The sequence below is a fragment of the Varanus komodoensis genome, unplaced genomic scaffold (genome assembly GCF_004798865.1).
Source record: "Varanus komodoensis strain SLA01 unplaced genomic scaffold, ASM479886v1 scaffold28, whole genome shotgun sequence".
Taxonomy (NCBI): domain Eukaryota; kingdom Metazoa; phylum Chordata; class Lepidosauria; order Squamata; family Varanidae; genus Varanus; species Varanus komodoensis.
In genome coordinates, this window is record NW_025335727.1 from 12927369 (window position 1) to 12946998 (window position 19630).

The 19630-nt window shown below is 42.8% G+C and overlaps 1 protein-coding gene across 1 annotated transcript in view; it reads left to right on the forward strand.

The window, feature by feature from the left end:
- Positions 1 to 19630, forward strand: part of PPM1L (protein phosphatase, Mg2+/Mn2+ dependent 1L) — a 193451-nt gene that overhangs the window by 163729 nt on the left and 10092 nt on the right. Inside the window, exon 3 of the mRNA XM_044434568.1 lies at positions 15553 to 15714. Within this exon, the coding sequence (XP_044290503.1) occupies positions 15553 to 15714 (162 nt within the window). The remainder of the gene's footprint in view (positions 1 to 15552; positions 15715 to 19630) is intronic.

The following is a 19630-nucleotide window of genomic DNA, read 5'->3' on the forward strand; positions in this document are numbered from 1 at the left end:
GGTGTGAAGGCATTGGTGCCATCTTGCCATCCATTTTTGTGTAGAGAATAGCACTGCATTCATGAAACAGTGCACTGAACAGTCTAGAAGATGGAAAGCCTGCTCAATACTGCCTCCATTTTTCAGTGATTAACTTTTATGCTTGGATACATAAAAATTAATGTCACCCAAAAGATTTGTCAGTTGCGAGATACTTTTTTGTATCTATCTGGGTGAAGCCAGGGAGAGTCCACCCATATTTGCTTTAGCAATCATGCATACTCTAAGCTGTTGCAGTTTCTCTTGTCAGCTCTTCAATCAAGTAATCAGAAAACATGTCCAGCATTATCACAGCAGAAGGTAAAAGGGCAATGCATCTAATGTGCAAAGGGAAAGAAAATATTCCTGTAATCTGCACAAAGCTACATGTGCTTAGATAAAGCAGGCAAGCACCCAGCTTTTTGACTGCTGGATAACCCATTTCATAACAGCAGCTACAGCCAGAAGAAACACATTTGTCAATCTAATGCCTATCTCAGAAACTGCCGTGCTGATATAGTGTTTCAAAGGATGGAGTGTCAGGACTGAAAAAGCACGGCTTGTTCTTTTTACACTGGTGGTGGGAGTGAATGCCTTTCCCGAGAACTAGTGTGGCATTCCCTCAACATTCTTTACCTTGGACAGCATAGAAAACACTGCACGATTAATTATGTTTAACGAAGGCAGGATTCTTTGTGCAAATGGATCTTGGACTGGGGAAGTCTGCCAACCATTGCCCTAAAGAAGGTTAGTAGTGCAGCGCATAAGAAGAATACAGTTGGAGGGAGAAAGGTACAAAAAAGAGTCAGAGAGCTGGAGAAACTCCCCTGTGAGGAAAGACTATGAAGTCTGGAGCTTTAACACAGAGTGAGCAAGGCCAGGAGTGGGGATTAGAGATAACAGAGGTGTATAATTATTAACATTATTGTTAATGTTATTTGGTGGGCTGGATCCTGCCAGAGGACCTCCACAATTCCAAATGGTTCCCCCTATTTCCCAAAACACTTTGGGATGGTGGAGCTGAGGAAGAGCTGCTGCTTTCTTCTTCCATTTCCCTGAATGTGTTTTTGGAAAGTATTCACACAATGATCCTCTTTGAGTGTTTGAATGGGACTAGTAATCTCATCCTCCCTTCCTTGCATGCTTAAACTGTATATACATTATTGTTCTAAGGATCCTTTGAATGCTCAGCTATGCTACACATGATTGGTAATGTTTTGGGAAGTAAAGCAGAAGATAGCATAGTGTACGGGGTAGACAGTTCAAAAAACTGAGAAGCACTGTTTCTTGAAGAAATAACTGGAAATGCAAGGAATTTAGCTTAAATTAAAGGAATTTAGATCACATGGATCCTTCATATACATATTCTACCTCTGAGTTTAGGAAGCTGTTCTGAAGTGCTAATCTCTCAACCTGGCCCTGTGTTCCAAAGAAACAAACACCTGACTAAAATGCTGAAACTATATATTGTTACACTTCTTGCTTCTGGGAAGCATTAACGTATTTTCATAAATACATGGGTTTATACTTCTTTCCCTATTTGCAATGTTGGCCCTTAAAGAATGAAAGCCATCAATTAACCAGAAAATACATACAACATGCAGTGGACAACATGAGATACGGTGGTTATTTACTGAAGACTTAGCAAAAATTATCCTGTCCACCATCACCTACACACACGCACACACACACAAACACACTGGTGTTCAGGCTTGAATTCACACCATAATTAAGCAAGACCTAATATTTGCAGGCTTCAGCAATCTAAAGATCATGCAATTATTCACAGCAACCTTACAGAGCAGAGGGGGGCTGGGAGACAGATTTATTAGCATTTATTAGTTTTAGTACAGGTAATATTTTTTCCTGTAAGTATGAACTCTACAATTTTATTTAGATTGAAGGAGATTTATCTAGATCATAACATTATAAGTACATTATAAACCCAAATGTATTCCTAGTCATATTGGAAATAGGATAGCCTTATCCTTTTGATAGTTATCACATTTGTATACTTCTCTTTTTCAAAGGATCTTGGTGTAAGGAATAAGGACATTCTCCGTTTTATCCTCACAACAGCCTTGTGGTGCAGATATGGCTGAGAGAGACTTGCCCAATGCCACAGAATGAGGTTCAAGGCAGGGTCCTGAACGGGAACGCTGTTCCAACTCTAAAACTCCACCCCAGTTCAGCTAACAGCCGTATGAGCCTCAGTTTGGCCTTGATGGCCAAGCCTCAGGCTGACATGTACCTTCCTGCTCTTGTTTACTGATTCCCTCCCTCACTTCCTAGTTGCATGTTATATCCAATTGAGGAAACCATGATTCATTCTCACCATAGGTTGCTTTCCAAACCAGAATTATGAAGAAACCCATTCCAACTACAGTTACCATTTGGGATTTCCCAGCAAACTATTGCTTTCTTAAACCAGGAAGTAAGAGTGTGGATTGCCAACTAAGTACGATCAGTTAAGGCTCAGTTAAGGTTTGACAGTTATGACTCAATGGGGCCTCTCCCTTACAGCAAACTAGGGATGTGTAAGGAATTTGATAGCATGTGAAAATCTAACTAATTTTTATGATAATGCCCTCCTCAGGTTGCAGCATTTAACTAAACCAGTGCTAGCATTTACTCTGTGGTGTGAATCAAGCTGTCTGCAACAGAGTGGGATTTGTGCTTCTTTTACCACTCTGAAATTTGCAGAAACCTGAAAACCAGGATCAGCTGTATTGTACAAATTGGTAACTTGCACAAAACATTATGCAAATTGACCAATTTTACATAAATCATGCTAAGGCCACAGGATTTTCAGAGACTTATTTGTGCAGATTCCATTAGTGATTTAAAAATACATAAATTGCCGTTCATCTTAGAGGTAGAAGTATGCAAAAAAAAGCACCCAACTCGGCACCTCTCTGCCACACTTGCTGTCTTCAAGTATAGCAAATAAAAGACTGTTCTGTATTGCAGCTTCTAAATTCAGCTTTAATTTTCAAATTTAGGAAAAGCGGAGTTTGACCCATCGTAAATCTTTGGCTGGGTTACACTTTTGATACACAAATAAAATGCACTGCAGATTGATGCAGCCAAGATGCAAAGGTATTGTTTAGCATGCACATTTAAAGAGCAGCATCTCCTGACTCAAGTCACATTATTCCTTTTTAAACTTCCCTTTGCTAGGTGCAAAATCTGTAAGATTCTGTCTTAGATCTTGAGGAATGCCGCTTGGTCACTAGTCACTGCTTTCTGTGCCATGACTGCAGCTCCAGTTGTGAAAGTTTTGTAAGATGTATGGTCTTTTCTCAGTTTTAAGAGCAGTGCAATTTGTCTGCTGTTTTGGATGGAGGAATGTTGTCCATGGGGTCACAATGGGTCGGACACGACTTCGCAACCAACAACAACAAACCAGGAAACCAGGTGGGGGCAGGAACGGAACAGAGTGTCCCAGAGGAAAGCAAGTTGATGCGCTGGAACATTGGATAGAAGCATTCCATGCTCCCTTTTTGTTGCAGGTGTAGCTTGTGTAGATACGAATACTAAAGTTGCAGCTGCACATTACGTTATCCAAGTGCACACCTGATGTGTAGTCAATCCCCAGAAATGTAATGGCAGGCATAACTGCAGATGTACAATCTGATTGTTTCTTCCCTGAATCTCTGCTATTTACCAGCTATATTTTAATCAATAAACATGCCCCAGATGTGTCCCTACTTGACTATGTTTGTGTGTGTGTGTGTGTGTCCCCTTTCTTCCTAAGGAAAATGACAAACCTAGTCCCTACAAGTAAAGACTGTGTTTTCTCCAAAGTAATGTATCTTCTGAGCTGGTGTAGGCAAGCACTTGATTCTAATCTGTCCTTAGCAAATTTGTTACCTAGCTTGCACTCTAGTTTCCCCATTGCACAACTTCCTCACCGTGTTTAGCAGCACGCTTCTGCCACACTCCCACACAACCAATCTCTAATGATCTCTGATTCAGGAAGATTCTGCATGACTTGTATTAATCGCTTTGCCTCAGTGCGCTCCTTATTGTCCAGGTAAGCATCTGTTTTTCTCTCGGGCTGCCTGTTCAGCTAGTTTCTGCATGCTGCTTAATCTGGTAGTGAACCATTTCCTCTGGCTTTGTTCTAGTCTCCACCAGCAGAACCCATCATCACTTGAACAAAAGTCCGCTTGTGCAATGGGACTTTCTCCCTCTCCAGTCACCCTAGATCCCCCTTGTCTCCTGTAAATCTGCTCTGGAGCCTCCCCCAACCCCCCAAAGTAGATTTGGAAGGAGGGTAGGGGGCTGGAGCAGAGAGAGTGAATTGACCCATCTCCCAGTTGAGCTCTCAGAATTTCTCTTAGCAGGAAAAATTCATTAGTTTTGCCCAGTCACACCCCCATCACTTCTTAGCAGTTCTAAAATGGAAGCTGTGCATAGCTTTACCAAAGATTTCACAACTCTCGTGGCCAAAGCAAAAGGGATAGAGGTCCTATTAATCTGTAGAGCCAATAGAATCATAGGGTTTAGAAGTATCAAAACACTAAAAAAAAGTAGCAACATCACTAAGAGCTTCCTCTTATCCAGCAGTTTCTGTGCTCAAGATCACAGCGTGAAACCGGAAGGGAGCAGATGCCCTGCAAGGATGCATGTGCTGTATCAGTAGCATCCTTTGTCCTTCATTGGCTGCACCAGTGATCTGTGAAGGGTCCTCCTCTAGAATGCAGATTTCCCTTTAGGTAGATTCAAATGCTGTGGATAGAACTCCGTGAATCAGGTTCATGTGCAGTGACAAGTCCATTTCTGCATTAAGCAGAGGGAAAGGATCCATATGGAAATCTGTACGCATTTAATACGTATTTTACAATAAATACTCATTTACACCCAGTTTATGTTACAACACATTTTTTCAGCAATTTGTTAAAGGTTCTAAGCTGAAAAATTGAGAGAAGTAAAGAAACAGAGAGATGACCATATTCTAATTAAGACATTAGTTTACACGGTGTGTGTCAGGTCAATTTGCTCCAGAGGACCAGACTCGGTGTCGCCAAAGGCAAACAGCAGTATCAGCTCTGTGAAGCCACTGGTATGCAGCCGCTGGGTTAAACAGGCATGTGGCTGTTGTCTTTAACCCTGCTTTAATCCCGCGCAGGCTGCATGGCCATAGGCACCTTTTTAACACATTTGTCCATGGCTGAAACGCCATTGGACTTGTTACTCCCTAGCGCAGCTTTCCTCAAGCTGGCACCCTCCAGATGTGCCAGATTATAGGCTAGCACATCTGGAGGGGACCAGCTTAGAGAAGGCTGCCTTGCAGCTTGTGACAGGCACTCTTTCCTTAGACCTTCCCAGGAATTTACTATTTTAATTGTTAACAAATAATTGGAAGGTTAACCCTTACGTTGTATTACCTTTTGCTTTAGCAATACATACTGTGGATCTATGCAATGGCACACCTTCCCTGTCCTTTTGATCTGTATGGCCTTTCTCTAATCTTTAATTTAACATTCCAAATTGGCTCCTCTCTGTCTTCCATAAAATAGGCTTCAATCCTTATTTCTTTGCTTTGTAGAGGTCCAGCATGACGTGATGGGACAGGTCCTACATGCTCAGCTGTGGCTACCTTTCTAGTTCTTTTGATCATCCTGGAGACAAAAATGCCAAGCTCGATTAGTGTCTTTGCAAGATTTCAGCCACAAATATTAAATGCCTGTGATGCTACTTCAAAGAAACAGAATTAGAAAGTCAAGCAGTTCTCTCTTCCTGCAGCGCTGTACAGATCTACTTTTTTTGAGGGCTTCTAATTTGCAATGTTGTTGAGCAGACAGATGAGAGAGGTAAATGAATTATGCAATATCACCATGGGTGTTTGGATACACCACAGTGATAGTGAACACAGTGTAGCTGGAAGTATTGCTATCATTGTTAACAGTTGTAATTAATATTCAGATTTTGCAACCAATGAAATAAAAATAATTATCATGCTATCTCTTCCAGCCTGCAGGCATTTTAGGAATAAAGGAGGCTATCAAGGGCATAGAGCAGAAAGCTGGTGAAGCCAGTGCGGTTTTTACACAGGTCTGCAAATGGATGAGTCTGGGTTTCTCAAATGCCGCAGGAGAGCCAGCAGAGGGCTTGTTCTTCTAAAAAATTTGGAGTTTGACTGCTGGAGCATCTCTACCTCTATCAAGGCATGTTGTTCAAAAGCCGGTAATCAGAACAGGCTGTTTGTATCTTTAGAAAAGCACACATGCTCATGGTCCTTGCAGTGAGAATGCATAGAGGCTTCCTTAACATGATCCACTCCATAAGTTTTAGACTACAACTCTGATCAGCCCCAGCTTTGCTGGCCAGTCATCAGGGTGATGAGAGTTGCCCCAAACATCTGAAGGGCAGCAGACTGGGGAAGGCTAGAACTGATTGTTGTGGAAGTTATTTCTTCTACCTCCAGCTTCTACAGCCCCCTTCTCCACTCTTGGAGTGGTGAGACATTCCAGGATATCTTTGCTCAGGTTTGCTTTCCTTGGGAAGAAAGAGAGCCCAGGAAACAAATGGCATTTATTATAGCAGTTGCTGTATCTTACAAATGTACAGGTAAACCTTAGAAACCTATGTAGAGCATTGAAGGGTCACAAATGGAGCCGAAGAACAAGCTACATTTGAGCCTTTTAGCATTCCCTAGAGCTAAAATCAGCCATTTTCCCCTTACTCTTTTCCCCCTTGCACTGAATAAGGAAGCACGGGGGCAGTGGAAGCTGTGTACAGTCTGTAGGCTGTGCATTGTCATCCCCCAGCTTTGAAAAACAGAATGTAAAGTGGAAGTCAATGGCAGGTGTTCTTACAAGATGGCATATCCACTACCCTTCGTGGGACCCACAGATAAAGTGGGCTGGTAGATTTGGACAATTTCCCACTAACATGTGTTAAAAAGGACATTTTTAATGTTTTAGCCTATGAGGGAAACGTAGTTTAAAAATAAATTATAATTTTCTACACCTTTATTTGCAAAACATTCCAGAAAATAAACTGCTCTATAAGTTTGCACAATCTGTGAGATTCATGAAAAGCAGGCCCCTGTGGAATTCACAGGTTCTTAAGAAATCCAAACTTACTTGAATCAATGGATGATTTCTTTAACATCCCTAGAATCTGTCAAGCTTGAGGTTTATTAAAATTAGACCAAAAGGACCTAAAGAGTACCTGCTTAAGGTGAGATTAGTCTCTTGGGTTTATCAGCAATGTTTGACTGCAAGATGCAGGGCCAACTTTTTGTTGGTTGGTTGGTTGGTTTTTTGTACCACTCAGGTGCAAAAAGATGCTGAGTTTAAATTGAAAAAAGCAGGCCCTCATTTAATGGCAGCTCAGTTATCTCTTTATCTTTTGCAGCTGTGGCTTTCTCCCTCTTCCTACTTTCTGCTTCTACTGACAGAGTACCCCCACCACAGACTTCCTCCTCTTTTGTATCCTCTTTCTCTACATGTAAGGTCTTGCTAATTAAAAAAACAGTTCAGAGTGACAACGCAGAGAATAGAGTCTAAACTGGAAACACCCTCCTCGTATTTTGAGGCCAGTGGAATTTTCTTGATCATAGTAATTTATTGAGCTTTAGTTGCCATAACAACCAACTATAGCTTTTAGGATGTCTGTATTTTCCTTTAGAAAGTGAATTTAGTGTTTGTTGAGGGCAGGGGTAGGGGAAGCACACAAGAGTCATCTCTGATAGTGGAAGGACTGAATTTAATTGTCAGTATTAGATAGCAATCTTCTAGCAGTCTCATGCTATTCACCATATTGCCAGAAATTAATTAATTTATTATTTATTTATTAAAACATTTTTAATAAATAACATGTTTTATTTATTTAGCCTTCTTTAATAGGCTGCAGGGTCATACTGATTCCAGCTGCTGATCCTGAAGCCAGCTGTGGTTGTACTTTTATCTAACAGTGGTCAAAAAGCAAGAAGATGAGAAATGTAACTTGTTATGCAAAAGCTGAGTGGAGTAGTAGTGTAGGAAACTCTGGTAATTGGGGTCCAAGTCAGTGTTTTGCAAATCTCTGCAGCTTCAAAAGACTCCTAACATGATCTGGAACATGTCTTGATTCATTTTAATTTTCCATTTTTCAACTTCTTTGTTCCTCAAGGCCAACTTTTCTTTTCAAGTAGGTTTGAAATTTCCTGGTGCCTTTTTTTTTCTTTTCAAATTGTACTACCGGTTGCTATTCAGTGGGATACCTAGGAACTAATATGCAACATGTGTTCTCAATTGTGGACTCTTTATGTTAGGAATTTTCCACTGCGCAGTGATATTAAATTTGGAGGCAACTGAGAAGCATGCTGGGATTTTTCCCTCCTTCCATTTTACAAGGTTGAGAGAATGAAATGTCAATAAAGAAAACATGCAATAGGCTTTCATCCCCTGTGGCAGCAGACTGCTGTGTGGGTTCAGGGGCATAATGCGAACCAGGCAGTTGTCAGTCAACTCTGCAGAAGAGATGGAAAGCAGCATCTCATAAGCCAAATTGACAATTACCATCCTGCCAGGATGTTTTTCCAGTAGTTTTATATGCACAGGTGTTAGAATAGAAACAATAAGAAATTCATTCCGTGTCAAAAGTCGATACAAAAGAGAAACAAAAACAAACTGTGTTAAAAATTCTATATGATGCCTTTCCAGAATTCCTTCAACATGAAGGGTTTCTAGCTGTACCAGCCAAAAGGTGTCATGCAGAAGCTTCATCTTTGCACCTTAAACAGACTTTTTGAGATGCCAAAAAAGGTAGAAGTGGCAGGGAGAATGATAGTGTCTGTTTGCTTTGTAAAATTGTATGTTTGTAATACATGCAGTGTGACCTGGATGTTCCACATATGGTTTCTGCAAATCTCCCTTCTCTTTCCCTGTCCCTTGAAGGAGTAAAAACTCATGCAGATAAAGCATCCACCCAGACAAAATTCTGGTTGCACCCACCTCAGATGTTACAGGGATAAAACAGGAACCTTGGCTGGGTCCTGAGCTAAACTAGCATTGCTTCTATATAGATGTTATCCAAGTATGCATGGAAGGCCGGGAAGAGTTGCATTGCTGGCTTCACCGCAAAGAGTTGCATTGCTGGCTTCTCATTGGCCTCACTGCAAATCTTTTCATATTGGATGGAAGATTTGAATGGGAAGCTTAGGCATGTAGGCTACACCGGCAGTGGAGGGCCTTCTCCAGTCTGAGGTTTGAATTCCATTTCAGAAATGTAGCTCTCAGGGAGTACATTTCGGTGAGGGGTGGGGCCAAAGGCAAAGAGGGTGGAGCTAAAGGCAAAACAGGATTAAACAAAAACAATTTAAAAACCCAGTGTATTTTAGCATAAAGCTGATACTGCCAGTAACTAAGCCTTAGGAAGTGCATTTCACCTTTTAAAGAAAAATATGGTGCAGGGGGTGTGCAGAAACCCAGAAACCACTGAATGATTGGTGGTAGAGGAAAAGGGAACAGAGCCAAGGGGGGAATTGAGCAGGGCATCAAAATGTGTGAAATAGCCTATGAGCATTCAGCTAAATCCATTTAGAATCCCCCTTATGGCCGAGCAGAAAGATCTGGGAATGAATGGGACTGGCAGGAACAGAGACTTAGGGGACACAGAACCCCCTCCATATTTTCGCAGAACACAGGAAAGATACCTTCTGCATAAGGAATTTGAATGCAGTAGAGGCAAATCTATTCTCTTGAAGGTGTATCAGCTTTCAGAGCCCATTTTTAAGATTTGATGCACCAATTAAGGTGTGTTTATAATGGAGAATAATAGACTGTGAAATACACTGTTTTTTAACATTTTTGCATACATCAACTTACAATGGTATTGCACCCCTGTTTCAGGTAGAATGGCATCACAATTTTTTAGGATCAGGATACTCAAGATGGTGTTTCTGTCATCCCTTTCTTTCCTTTTCATGCATAGATTAACAAGATTGTTTTTCTATAACCTCCTCATTCTTCTGCATAGCTAATACAGTGCAGACCCCTTCCAGGTCTCCATTATATGAGAAGACAGATGTCTTCGTCTCATGAATAATCAGATGTAAATTAACGAACTGAGGTGAAAATTCACCTTGCACACCTCTGCCCCATATAAAAGGAAGAGAAAGCAAGCATGAAATTAATTTTATTTACCATTAAATGATAAACTGGAACATGAATTGTGATGATGTGAGAATAAATTAATTTCAGCCATCCTCAAATAAGTTAACTTAAATGTCAGGTGTGTTCGCTGGGAAAAAAGAAAAAGAAAGAGCTGCTTTTATAATACACATTTCTTTGCTACTGTGTGTGTGTGTGTGCTGACGTCTTTCAGGCTCACCATTGAAAAGGGGTCAAATTATGGAAAAGACCTTGGGTTATTTTCCTTTGGGCAACTTTTACACCAGTTTATGATGTATTTGCTACCATAGCTGCTGGTTAGGTTAGCTTTCTTTGGTGGTAATGGTTCTTCCAAAGTAAGGAGTGCAAAAATTTGTGTTAGAGCAGGGGTTGCTTTAGGATAGGGAAGCCAAATCAATCATTAGGTGGCCTTTAGCCAGTCACTGTCTCAAGCTTTGAGGATCCTTGTGAGAATGCATGGGCAGCAGGTGAACAGTGTGTGCAACTTAGAACTTCTTGAAGTAAAGGGGAGATAGAAATGCAATTAGGGAAAAACCCTCCTAAATCTTAAATTTTTAAAGCATTTCATAAGCTTTAGGGATGTTCGGACAATACCCTCACAATGCATTCAGTGAGCATTTGAAGCAGCTTAAACACGCAGAACTGCATTCACCTCGGTCCACATTCTCACTTTGAACGTGTGGCAGGGATGGAGTAGCACCAGTTGGCACATCAGTGCAAGGCATGGGCAGCCAATGTGCACCTCCTGCCTCATCATGCATTCATTAAACATAAGAGGCAGTCATTTGAGCACCTTGTGTGTGTCTGCCACTCAAAAGCAAATGAGGTACTCAGAATAAACTGGAAACGCTGACTTCATTAGTCGGATACTTAGGATGGCGGCAGCAGTCAATCACTGGTGGTGACGGAGCTGTCTTCACTGAGACTAGAGAGATGATTGTCTAAGTGTTTTCGGGAAGCTCTGGAGTTGCTCGAGGTGGGGTGGGGGGTTAGTGAGAAGGTCAATAACACCAGAAGTCATGCATTATGGAATACTGAGTGTGGTCTAGACAAACCTCCCACAATAGGGTGCTCCCCAGCTATTTTGAATCAGCTCCAATCTGCTCTAGTCTAATGCGCCAGTGAAGGCCAGCAGTTGGCCAGTGGTGCTGGACATCTCTTCCATTCACATGAAGCCAAGTTGGGAAAGGCTTCCGTAGGCTGTGCTTTTCCATTACTATCCCTTGCCAGTGTTCCCCTAAAAACAAACTGGGGTGACTTGGCACCCACAGATACCCCTGCTATGGGAGCAAGACCTGGTGTGACCAAGCCAGCTGAGCTGCCATCACCAAAACCCAGTCACTCTGTCCCTTGTGAATAACTATCCAAGATTCTACTGGAATCTCTTGTGCTGAACTTCTCTGTAGCTCTCATTGTCATTAAGGGAGTACAGCTAAGTTATGAACTTGCTTATGTTAAATTCGACCTGATTATTTAAAAAGTGCTAATGTGACCAATAATGTGGCGCAGCCCCATGTGAGTCTCCTGTTTTTCACACAGCGGTGCTTTGGTTAAAACAGGGTAAAAGGCTTATTAGGGAAAGCTTGGTCAGATTCAGAACACAAAGCAATTCGATGGCAAATGACAAATAAACAGAAAATAGAGTATAGGTAGTACAGCTCTGTGTTAAGTTGCCTTCCTGGTTCCTTGTACTTCTCCGATGATAGAATTCTGCTAGACGGCCTACGCCAGCCATGCAGGATCCAGTCAATGGTCCATCCAGTCCAGCATGCTGCTGACATGATAGCAAACTAATTGTCCACAGGACCCCTCAAGCAGGACGGGGAAAAGCCTTTCACCTTCCCAAGCTCCTCCGCAACTGGAGTATGCAGGCATGGCGTCTCTGATAACAGAGGCAACCCCAGGCAGCAAAGCTAGTAGCCATTGATAACCTCCTGTATGAATTTGTCCAGTACCCCTTTAAAACCATCCAGAGTGGTGACTGTCACTAGTTCATGTGGCAGTGAATTCCATAGTCTAACTATGCATGATGTGAGTAAGTGCTTCCTGTCTTCCCTGTTCACTGGGGAAACAGCACTGTTGCACCTGTACCAAAGCAAAACCTTAGTGCAGTCTGCTCTGGTGCCCACATCGAGCTTCCTCACTTCCTGGGGAAGTTTGTCTTAGCACCAGTTCTGAGAGAGAAGAGACCCCAGATACACGGAAATACACTTCCTTCCCAGTGGAGTGTATTTCCTTCAGTGTTTCTGAGTGGAGATTCCAGAAGAATCTCTTATTTTTTTGTCTGCTAATGACTCATCCTCAGCTCTGAGGTGGACTCTGGGAGATGCTTTATTGTTTAGGCACCTGAGAACTTTACTATTCAATAGGTTTGCTAGATATTTAGCATTAAGATGACCTCAGGCAGGGCACCTGCATTGCAGTGCCAGCATCCAGATGACCTGGACTTGATCTTCAGCAGAGAGCTGCAACTAGTTGCAAAAGAAATGTTTCTTTTGCTTGGACCCGAGTAAGATAGGGTGAGTATGGTCTGGCTGAATGGGACACTCCAGGCTGACTATCACATAATCTGCATTGTAAGTACAAACTGGAATTTATTGCAAGACATTATGGTTTGATAGCAAATGCCCAGGAAGCATTTGAAAACTATTGGCCAGGAACCATGTGCTCTTTGCAGATGAAAAGCATGTGTATGAGTAGATTGTGTTTTGCTCAGGGAGACCTACTGCTATTTGGAGATAGAAGAGCATTGCTGCCTTCAACAGCATGCGTCTGCTCACCTGTAAGAGAAAGCATCAGCTCAGCTCCTGGCCAGCAGAGCCAAAGTCAGAAATGCCAGGACTTGTAGTCCAAAATATCTGGGGAGCTTTCGGAGCCCAGTAAGACAGACAAGACAGGAGCAGCAAGTACATGTAGCAAAACAAAACAACCCCCAACCCATCCTGTCTTAGCACACAGGAAAATATTCAGGCAATTTTCTGTATGGAAATGAATCATACATGAAATGATCCCACCACGGAGCATTTTAAAAATGAGGAAAGAGTCCTTGGAAGGTCACTGAAGTTCTTAAAGGGATGTGATTCCCTAATCACATGTCCTCAAGCCCTCCATTTCCACAAGGTCACTTCCTTAATCTCCTGATGTCTTTGTAAAGAGTGATCAAGGGGAGGGATGCGCTTTACTGCTTAGAGTGTGTTCGCTTAGCACACAGGCTGGATGTTGATAGTGGGCCTGTTTGCACTTAAAGGAGCTTCTGCACGAGGACTTGGGAAGAACAATGTTGTATAGCTCCCAGTCAAAATTAGTGATGTTGCTCAGATTCAAAATCGGTGGCTCATCTGTTGAATCTAAACTCCTGGCCTCATTCTAATGCACTTCCATATTTTTGAAATTCAAACTGAGATGTTTTCTGATCTGCACATGTGGCAGTAAGCAGCCAACCTCCAGCATCATTTTGCATGTTCAGATGTTGATGGCTGTCAGCAAAGCACATGTGACGATGGTCAATCAGCGAAGGATGCACCATAACGAATTACATATGGGGCAGAAAAGAGCCATATAGGATACATGTTACACTGATGTTTGTTTATCTATTCTATTGATTTTAGGAGAAAAAGTGGCTAAGAACGAAAACTGAAATGTGAAGTACAAATTTGGTTAAACCAAGTGTAAAGTCAGTGTGAACCAGTGCGGTGTGCTAGGGACCTGGGAAATGCCATTCCTAAGCCCCTCTTGGCCATGAAGTTCACTGGATGACTCTGGGCCAACTACTCACTTTTAGCCCAACCTACCTCACAAGGTTGTTTTTCTGGGAATACAGTGAAGCTATTTATTTAATTTATTTATTTATTTATATTTTTCGATTTATATCCTGCCTTTTTCCTACAAAGGGCTCAAGGCAGCTTATATCTCCTCCTCCATCTTATCCCCACAACAACCACCCTGTGAGGTAGGCTGGGCTGAGAGTCCGTGACTGGCCCAAAGTCACCCAGTTGGCTCCATGGCTGAGCGGGGACTCGAACCCGGATCCCCTGAGTCCCAGTCCCATCCTCTTCACTACGCCGCCACACTGGCTCTCACATACTGGCGCGCGCGCGCGCGCGCACGCACACACACACACACGCACACACACTACGTCACACTGGCTATGTAAGCCACCTTGCATTTCTCACAAGATGAAAACAGCAGGATATAAATGAAATGCGTAATAGTAAACTAAATGCATTAAAAAATGCAACAATAGAGTAAAACCAGAGGCGGTCCAATAGAACAGCTCAAAAGTCTGCTTGAATAAACCATTATTGAAAAGACTACCTTCCCATGATGCACTTTGAGGCACATTTGCAAAAATGTGAACACAGTTCAAAAACAGCATAACTGCAAACTTTTGTCTGAATTGATAATTTTAGATTCAGAACTTGGTGACCAAACTGTGAATTGTGACTAGATCCATTCAACCGCCACTAAATTGCTTGCACATGCATAAAGCAGCTTAATGTGTTTAGAGGGTGTAAACTTGTAAATCCTTACTGAAGGGACAGGGACCGTGTGGTGCTCCAGATGTTGCTGGACAACAGCTTTAATTGCTAGCTAGGGCAGCAGGGAGTTGCTGGCCAACAGCATCTGGGCAGCCACATGTTCCCCATGCTGCTTTCCTGCTTAATGTGGCTTCGCATCGCCAGGCACACAGAAGCTGTCTTTCCTGACGGTACTCCCTTCAGCAGAGGTCAAGGAGGTCACAGCTGCCCCAGATATTTATTCCTACATCTTGTAAATGCAAGGCGCTGTCAGTCATGAAAGGCTGCAAGCAGGCTGATATGTCAATAGGAATTTCCTCTCTTATTACTCTCCTTCCCCAGTGGGAGAAGACAGCTGTCAGGTTGGGAAAATATTTCCTTCTGTTGTTCATGATTTAGAGCCCTTTCAATACTGTCACTTACCTCCCACTGAAGAGTACAACTTGGGTGTGTTTTATCAAGCCTCTTCAGCAATGGTATCTCCAAAATCAGGGAATGGTTTTTATAGACTGTGAAAAAGCAAAAAAGCAACAACACAGCCTTGCTCTGGTGAGTTTTCTGCAGTACAGCCTTTCAAATTACACCTGAATGGCAGGCCAGGTGTGAAGTGCTCCACTGAAGGTCTGACTGCTGTAATGCCAACCCTAAATCAGATATTCTAAAATGTTGTGGAGGGAAGAAATTGACTGTCAGATTTGATCAGCACCATTAAATAGGCTGTCATCGGAGTACTAGATGTTTCATTCAGATACAAATGCAGCTGCTGTTCCTGATGGCTGCTGAATGCAGATAAGGTAGGTGCAGGGAAGAACGTTATGTGAACAGGAGTCATTTTCACCCCATTGTCTTGATGGTCTCTTCCTCATGCTTGGCTCCTTTTCCCCTTACAGGTACAACATGTTTGATTGCATTACTCTCAGATAAGGAGCTCACAGTAGCCAATGTTGGGGATTCAAGGGGTGTCTTGTGCGATAAGGATGGAAATGCTATCCCCTTGTCCCACGATCACAAACCCTATCAGCTGAAGGAGAGGAAGAGGATTAAAAGAGCTGGTAAGCTTATAAAGTTTGATGTTTTTTCTGTGGGTGTTCTAACAAAAATATTGTTGTCTTGTCAGTTTGGTTTCTCTGTTTGCCTTTTTGGTAATATGGAGCCTCTCTTTGGGGAAGACCCACCTAGGGATGTAAACTTTTTGCTAAATCTGTTGCTCCCGAGTCTTGCAGATCTTTCATGCTATCATTTGGTCATTGATGGTCATTTTTAACCAATGTTTTTACCATAATTTTGTTCTATTGACATGTTGATCTGCTGCAGAATACGCTGGTTGGATTCACAGAACTGCAAACTCATTTCACTCCGCTGTGGCTTTCCCTAACATGCCTAGGTCCACCTCACCCATCTGGGGATCCTGGTGGTAAAAAGAGCCCTGGGGGTCATGCTGTGGGCTCAGCATAGTCTGTCCTGGAGACACAGATGGGGTGTTCCAGAGGCAGGTCAGGGAAAGCTGTGGCCCCGCAGGATTCTGTGGCCCCTTGATCCCTTGGCACTTCCCCACACAGACTGCAAAAATATAGCCACCCTAGAGCTGGTGTAGTTCAGTTCCTTCCATTGCTGTCGATGGGAGCAGGGTGAGATGAAGAAGGAGGAAAATAGAAAAAGCCACAGAAAGAGACACATACCCCAGGCTGGCTGGAGCAGGCCAGCAGTTTTTTGTCTTCTAATTAAAAAAAAAAAATAATACTCAAACCACGAAATGGTTTTCTGTTGGGGTGGGAAGAGAGCACAACTATTTTCCCCCTTGAGAGTACAAAGTCATCTTTTTACAGCAAAGCACCTATTACCAATTAACATTTGAACCTGATTACTGTAATTCCAAAGAAGAGCCCTCATTAAAGAGATGAATATTCTAAAATGCCACTAAATAATCAGCTGAAAGCATCCCTGCTGGGTGGAAATGTAACTTCAGGTGATTGTTCTCTCAATATATTATATAGACATTTCTGGAGGGGGACGGGTATTTTTTTAGGTCTAGCATCAGGAACTGGTGTTGTCAGGCACCTACCAAGGTCAGCGTGTTAGCAGTGGGCTCGCTCCCCATTCCTCCTGCTGCCCTTTCTTCTTGCTTTTTTTGCATGCCTCCCCTGGGTGAGCAAGCAGAACAGGAGCAAGGAGCAAGAGCAGTGGCCATTGCACACTGTGCCCTCCTCTGGGCAGCCATGCTGACTGGCTCCAGGTGAGGCAAAGAGATGCCTCAGGGAAGAGGGCCACCGAAACCATGTTGCCCATGGGTCTTCCAAAATCTGGAGCCACCAGTAAATATGAGTCTTCTGGTTCTAATTTGCAGACCAGGTCAGAGATGAGAACCTAGGAAAGCCTCACTAATTTATCCACATCAGTCAAGCCAGAAGGCTAAGAGAAGCCCAAGAGCTTTGTTGTACTCCATGTTCTTTATGTGCATTTAGGTCTCAGAGAGTTTCACTCCAGCCTTGCTTAGGAAACGGCAAAGGATCCAGGGATGCATCTTGCAGGGTGTCAGTTGCTTTGTGCCGACCCTGTGAGGCAAGAAGAGCCACTTGGAGTAGCAGCCTCCATCGAGCCACTGCTATAACATGTAAATATACCGAGAGCCAACCCAGCAGTAACATGAGAAGCCATTTTGTGCCCCAGGCAGCTTTCCTCCAAACCTGAATTAGCCATTCCATTAGTTAAAGTGGACATGGCTTCATGATGTAGCTGTAGGATAATAGGAACAACCCCACATGCCTCTAGGCACTAGGGGCCTGCAGAAAGGGTTTAGCTCATCCTCTTGGTGTCCTCCAGCTTGGATAAGTTCCTTTTTCTGCCCCTTCCTTCTTCTAGTCTCTCCTTCTTGGCAACCAAGAAGCAGAGAAAGCAACCAAGAAACTGCATCCTGTATTACTGTGATTTCTTTGTATAGGGCAACTCTGCTGCTAGTCACAATAGACTATCCAGTTCTGTCTGCGCACTTAGCACACAAGAGCATAAGAATTGCCTCGCTAGGTTGGATTCCATTCTCCAAATGCCTGAAGGATTATCACCTTGAGGAAAGCATGGACTTCCTCTCCTCTGCCTGAGGGGATAAGATGGATATTACAGGAGGGTGGCTTTTAGTTGAACAAGAGGGAAAAAATAGTAAGAGCTGCTAAACAATTGAACCAGTTGCCTGGAAGGCTGGTGGACTCATGTGTTGGAGATGCCCTGGCTTTCCATTGCTTGCATCAAGAAATTGGATTTAAATGCCTGCAAAGCGCCCTCCAACTCTAGGATCATCAGAAAGGCAATTTAATCAAGCGTTCTGTTTTTAGCTACTTTCAGTCAGGGGCTTCTAGGACTTCACAAGCAGGGCATGGAGGCAACATCCTGCTTTGTGGCTTGTCCCATCATCTGGCACTGTCATCCAAAGACCTATTTACCTTGAGTCCATCTAACCCAATGGTCCCAAATGTTATTTGATGTCCTGTCATCCCTGAAAATGGGCCACGCTGGATGGAATTATGAATAGTCCAACAATAGTCCACTATGGAATTATTATAGTCCAGCAACATCTGGAAACCTTCAGTTGCGTATCTGATCCCAAAAACTAGGGATGGGCAACATAGTAGGTCAGATGTTTTATTTTGTAACCCCATCATGACTGGCTGGCCTGTGGGAACACTCCACACTGAACATTTTTGGCTGGTCCTGCTTGTCTTACTCTTCAAAAACGTACTCTGCTCTATATTCTTATGCCCTTGTATTCCATAAATTAATTACCTGTTGTACGAAAAATAGTCCTGAAGCTGATTGGAAGCTGGGGGATTTGCATGACTGAGAACAAGTATTAATTATGAGGGGAGGGGGGAAAGTATTTCTCTCTCATAATTTTCTAAACTTGTTCTTAATTTCTAAACTGGAACACACCAAATGCTTTAGGCTTTCTTTTTCGGAGGGTTGGCCCAGCAATGCCTTGATTAATTTGGTGGCCCTATTCTGTACCATTTTGAGTCGGAACGTTCCACAGAGACTTGTTTGGACATAGAGATATGCATGAATATCTATGTAGACTCTCTTTCTCCAACCTGCAGCCTTCCAGATGTGTAGTCCGACACATCTGAACAGCACTAGATTGTCAAAGGATGGTGTAGTTTGATGGCATGTAAGGATTTCATATGGAGTGAAAGGCTGCGTTGAGTGTTGGAGCCTCCAGCTGCATGTTCCAGATAGAAGGAAAGCATATCCACATTGACCCTCCAAATCCTTTTGATGTCAGCTCTTCTAGCAACAACATGTAACAGTGCCAGAAACTTTAAAAACCTGCTTCTCTGACAGCAGCTTAAAAGGCACAATGATTTATTTTGTAATGAGAATTTTAAAGTATTCATTCAAAAGGCAAAAACATGAAAAATTGATGGGAGGGGTTTCAAAGAAAATTATTTTCATTCAATCCCATGTACTACCACATGTGCTATGTTAGGATTTCAGCTTTTGCTTTATAGAGGCAGCAAAAAAGCTACTTTCAGTTCATAAGTCCTGGCAGTTGAGGTTAGCATAAGCAAAGTCAGTTCCATCAGCCATTCCTTTTCCCTGCAAAAACTGGTGGACCAGGAGGGAGGGAGTCCATGAGCATCCCCTCTTTTTGCTGCTAGCAGATACTCCTTGAACATTTTACTCTTGCGTCCTGTGATCTCTCTTTTCTTTGTGCTATTGTCAAACATACATGTGACAACATGCAGCTATAAAGAGGTTTGCCATCCCTCCTGTATCTATGTGTTCTTTTCTTGAATGCTTTAAAACAGCAAGGCTTCTAGCCCAAGGGAACAGAATGCAGGAGCTTTTTTACATAAAGTGTTTATTGTGGTTCATGATTCCTCACTCATGGTAATTTGCTTTAGACAACACTGTCATGCTCCATGTCCTCTTCTGTTCTTTGCAAGCAGCACAGCACTGTGTGTGTGTGTGGGGGGGGGG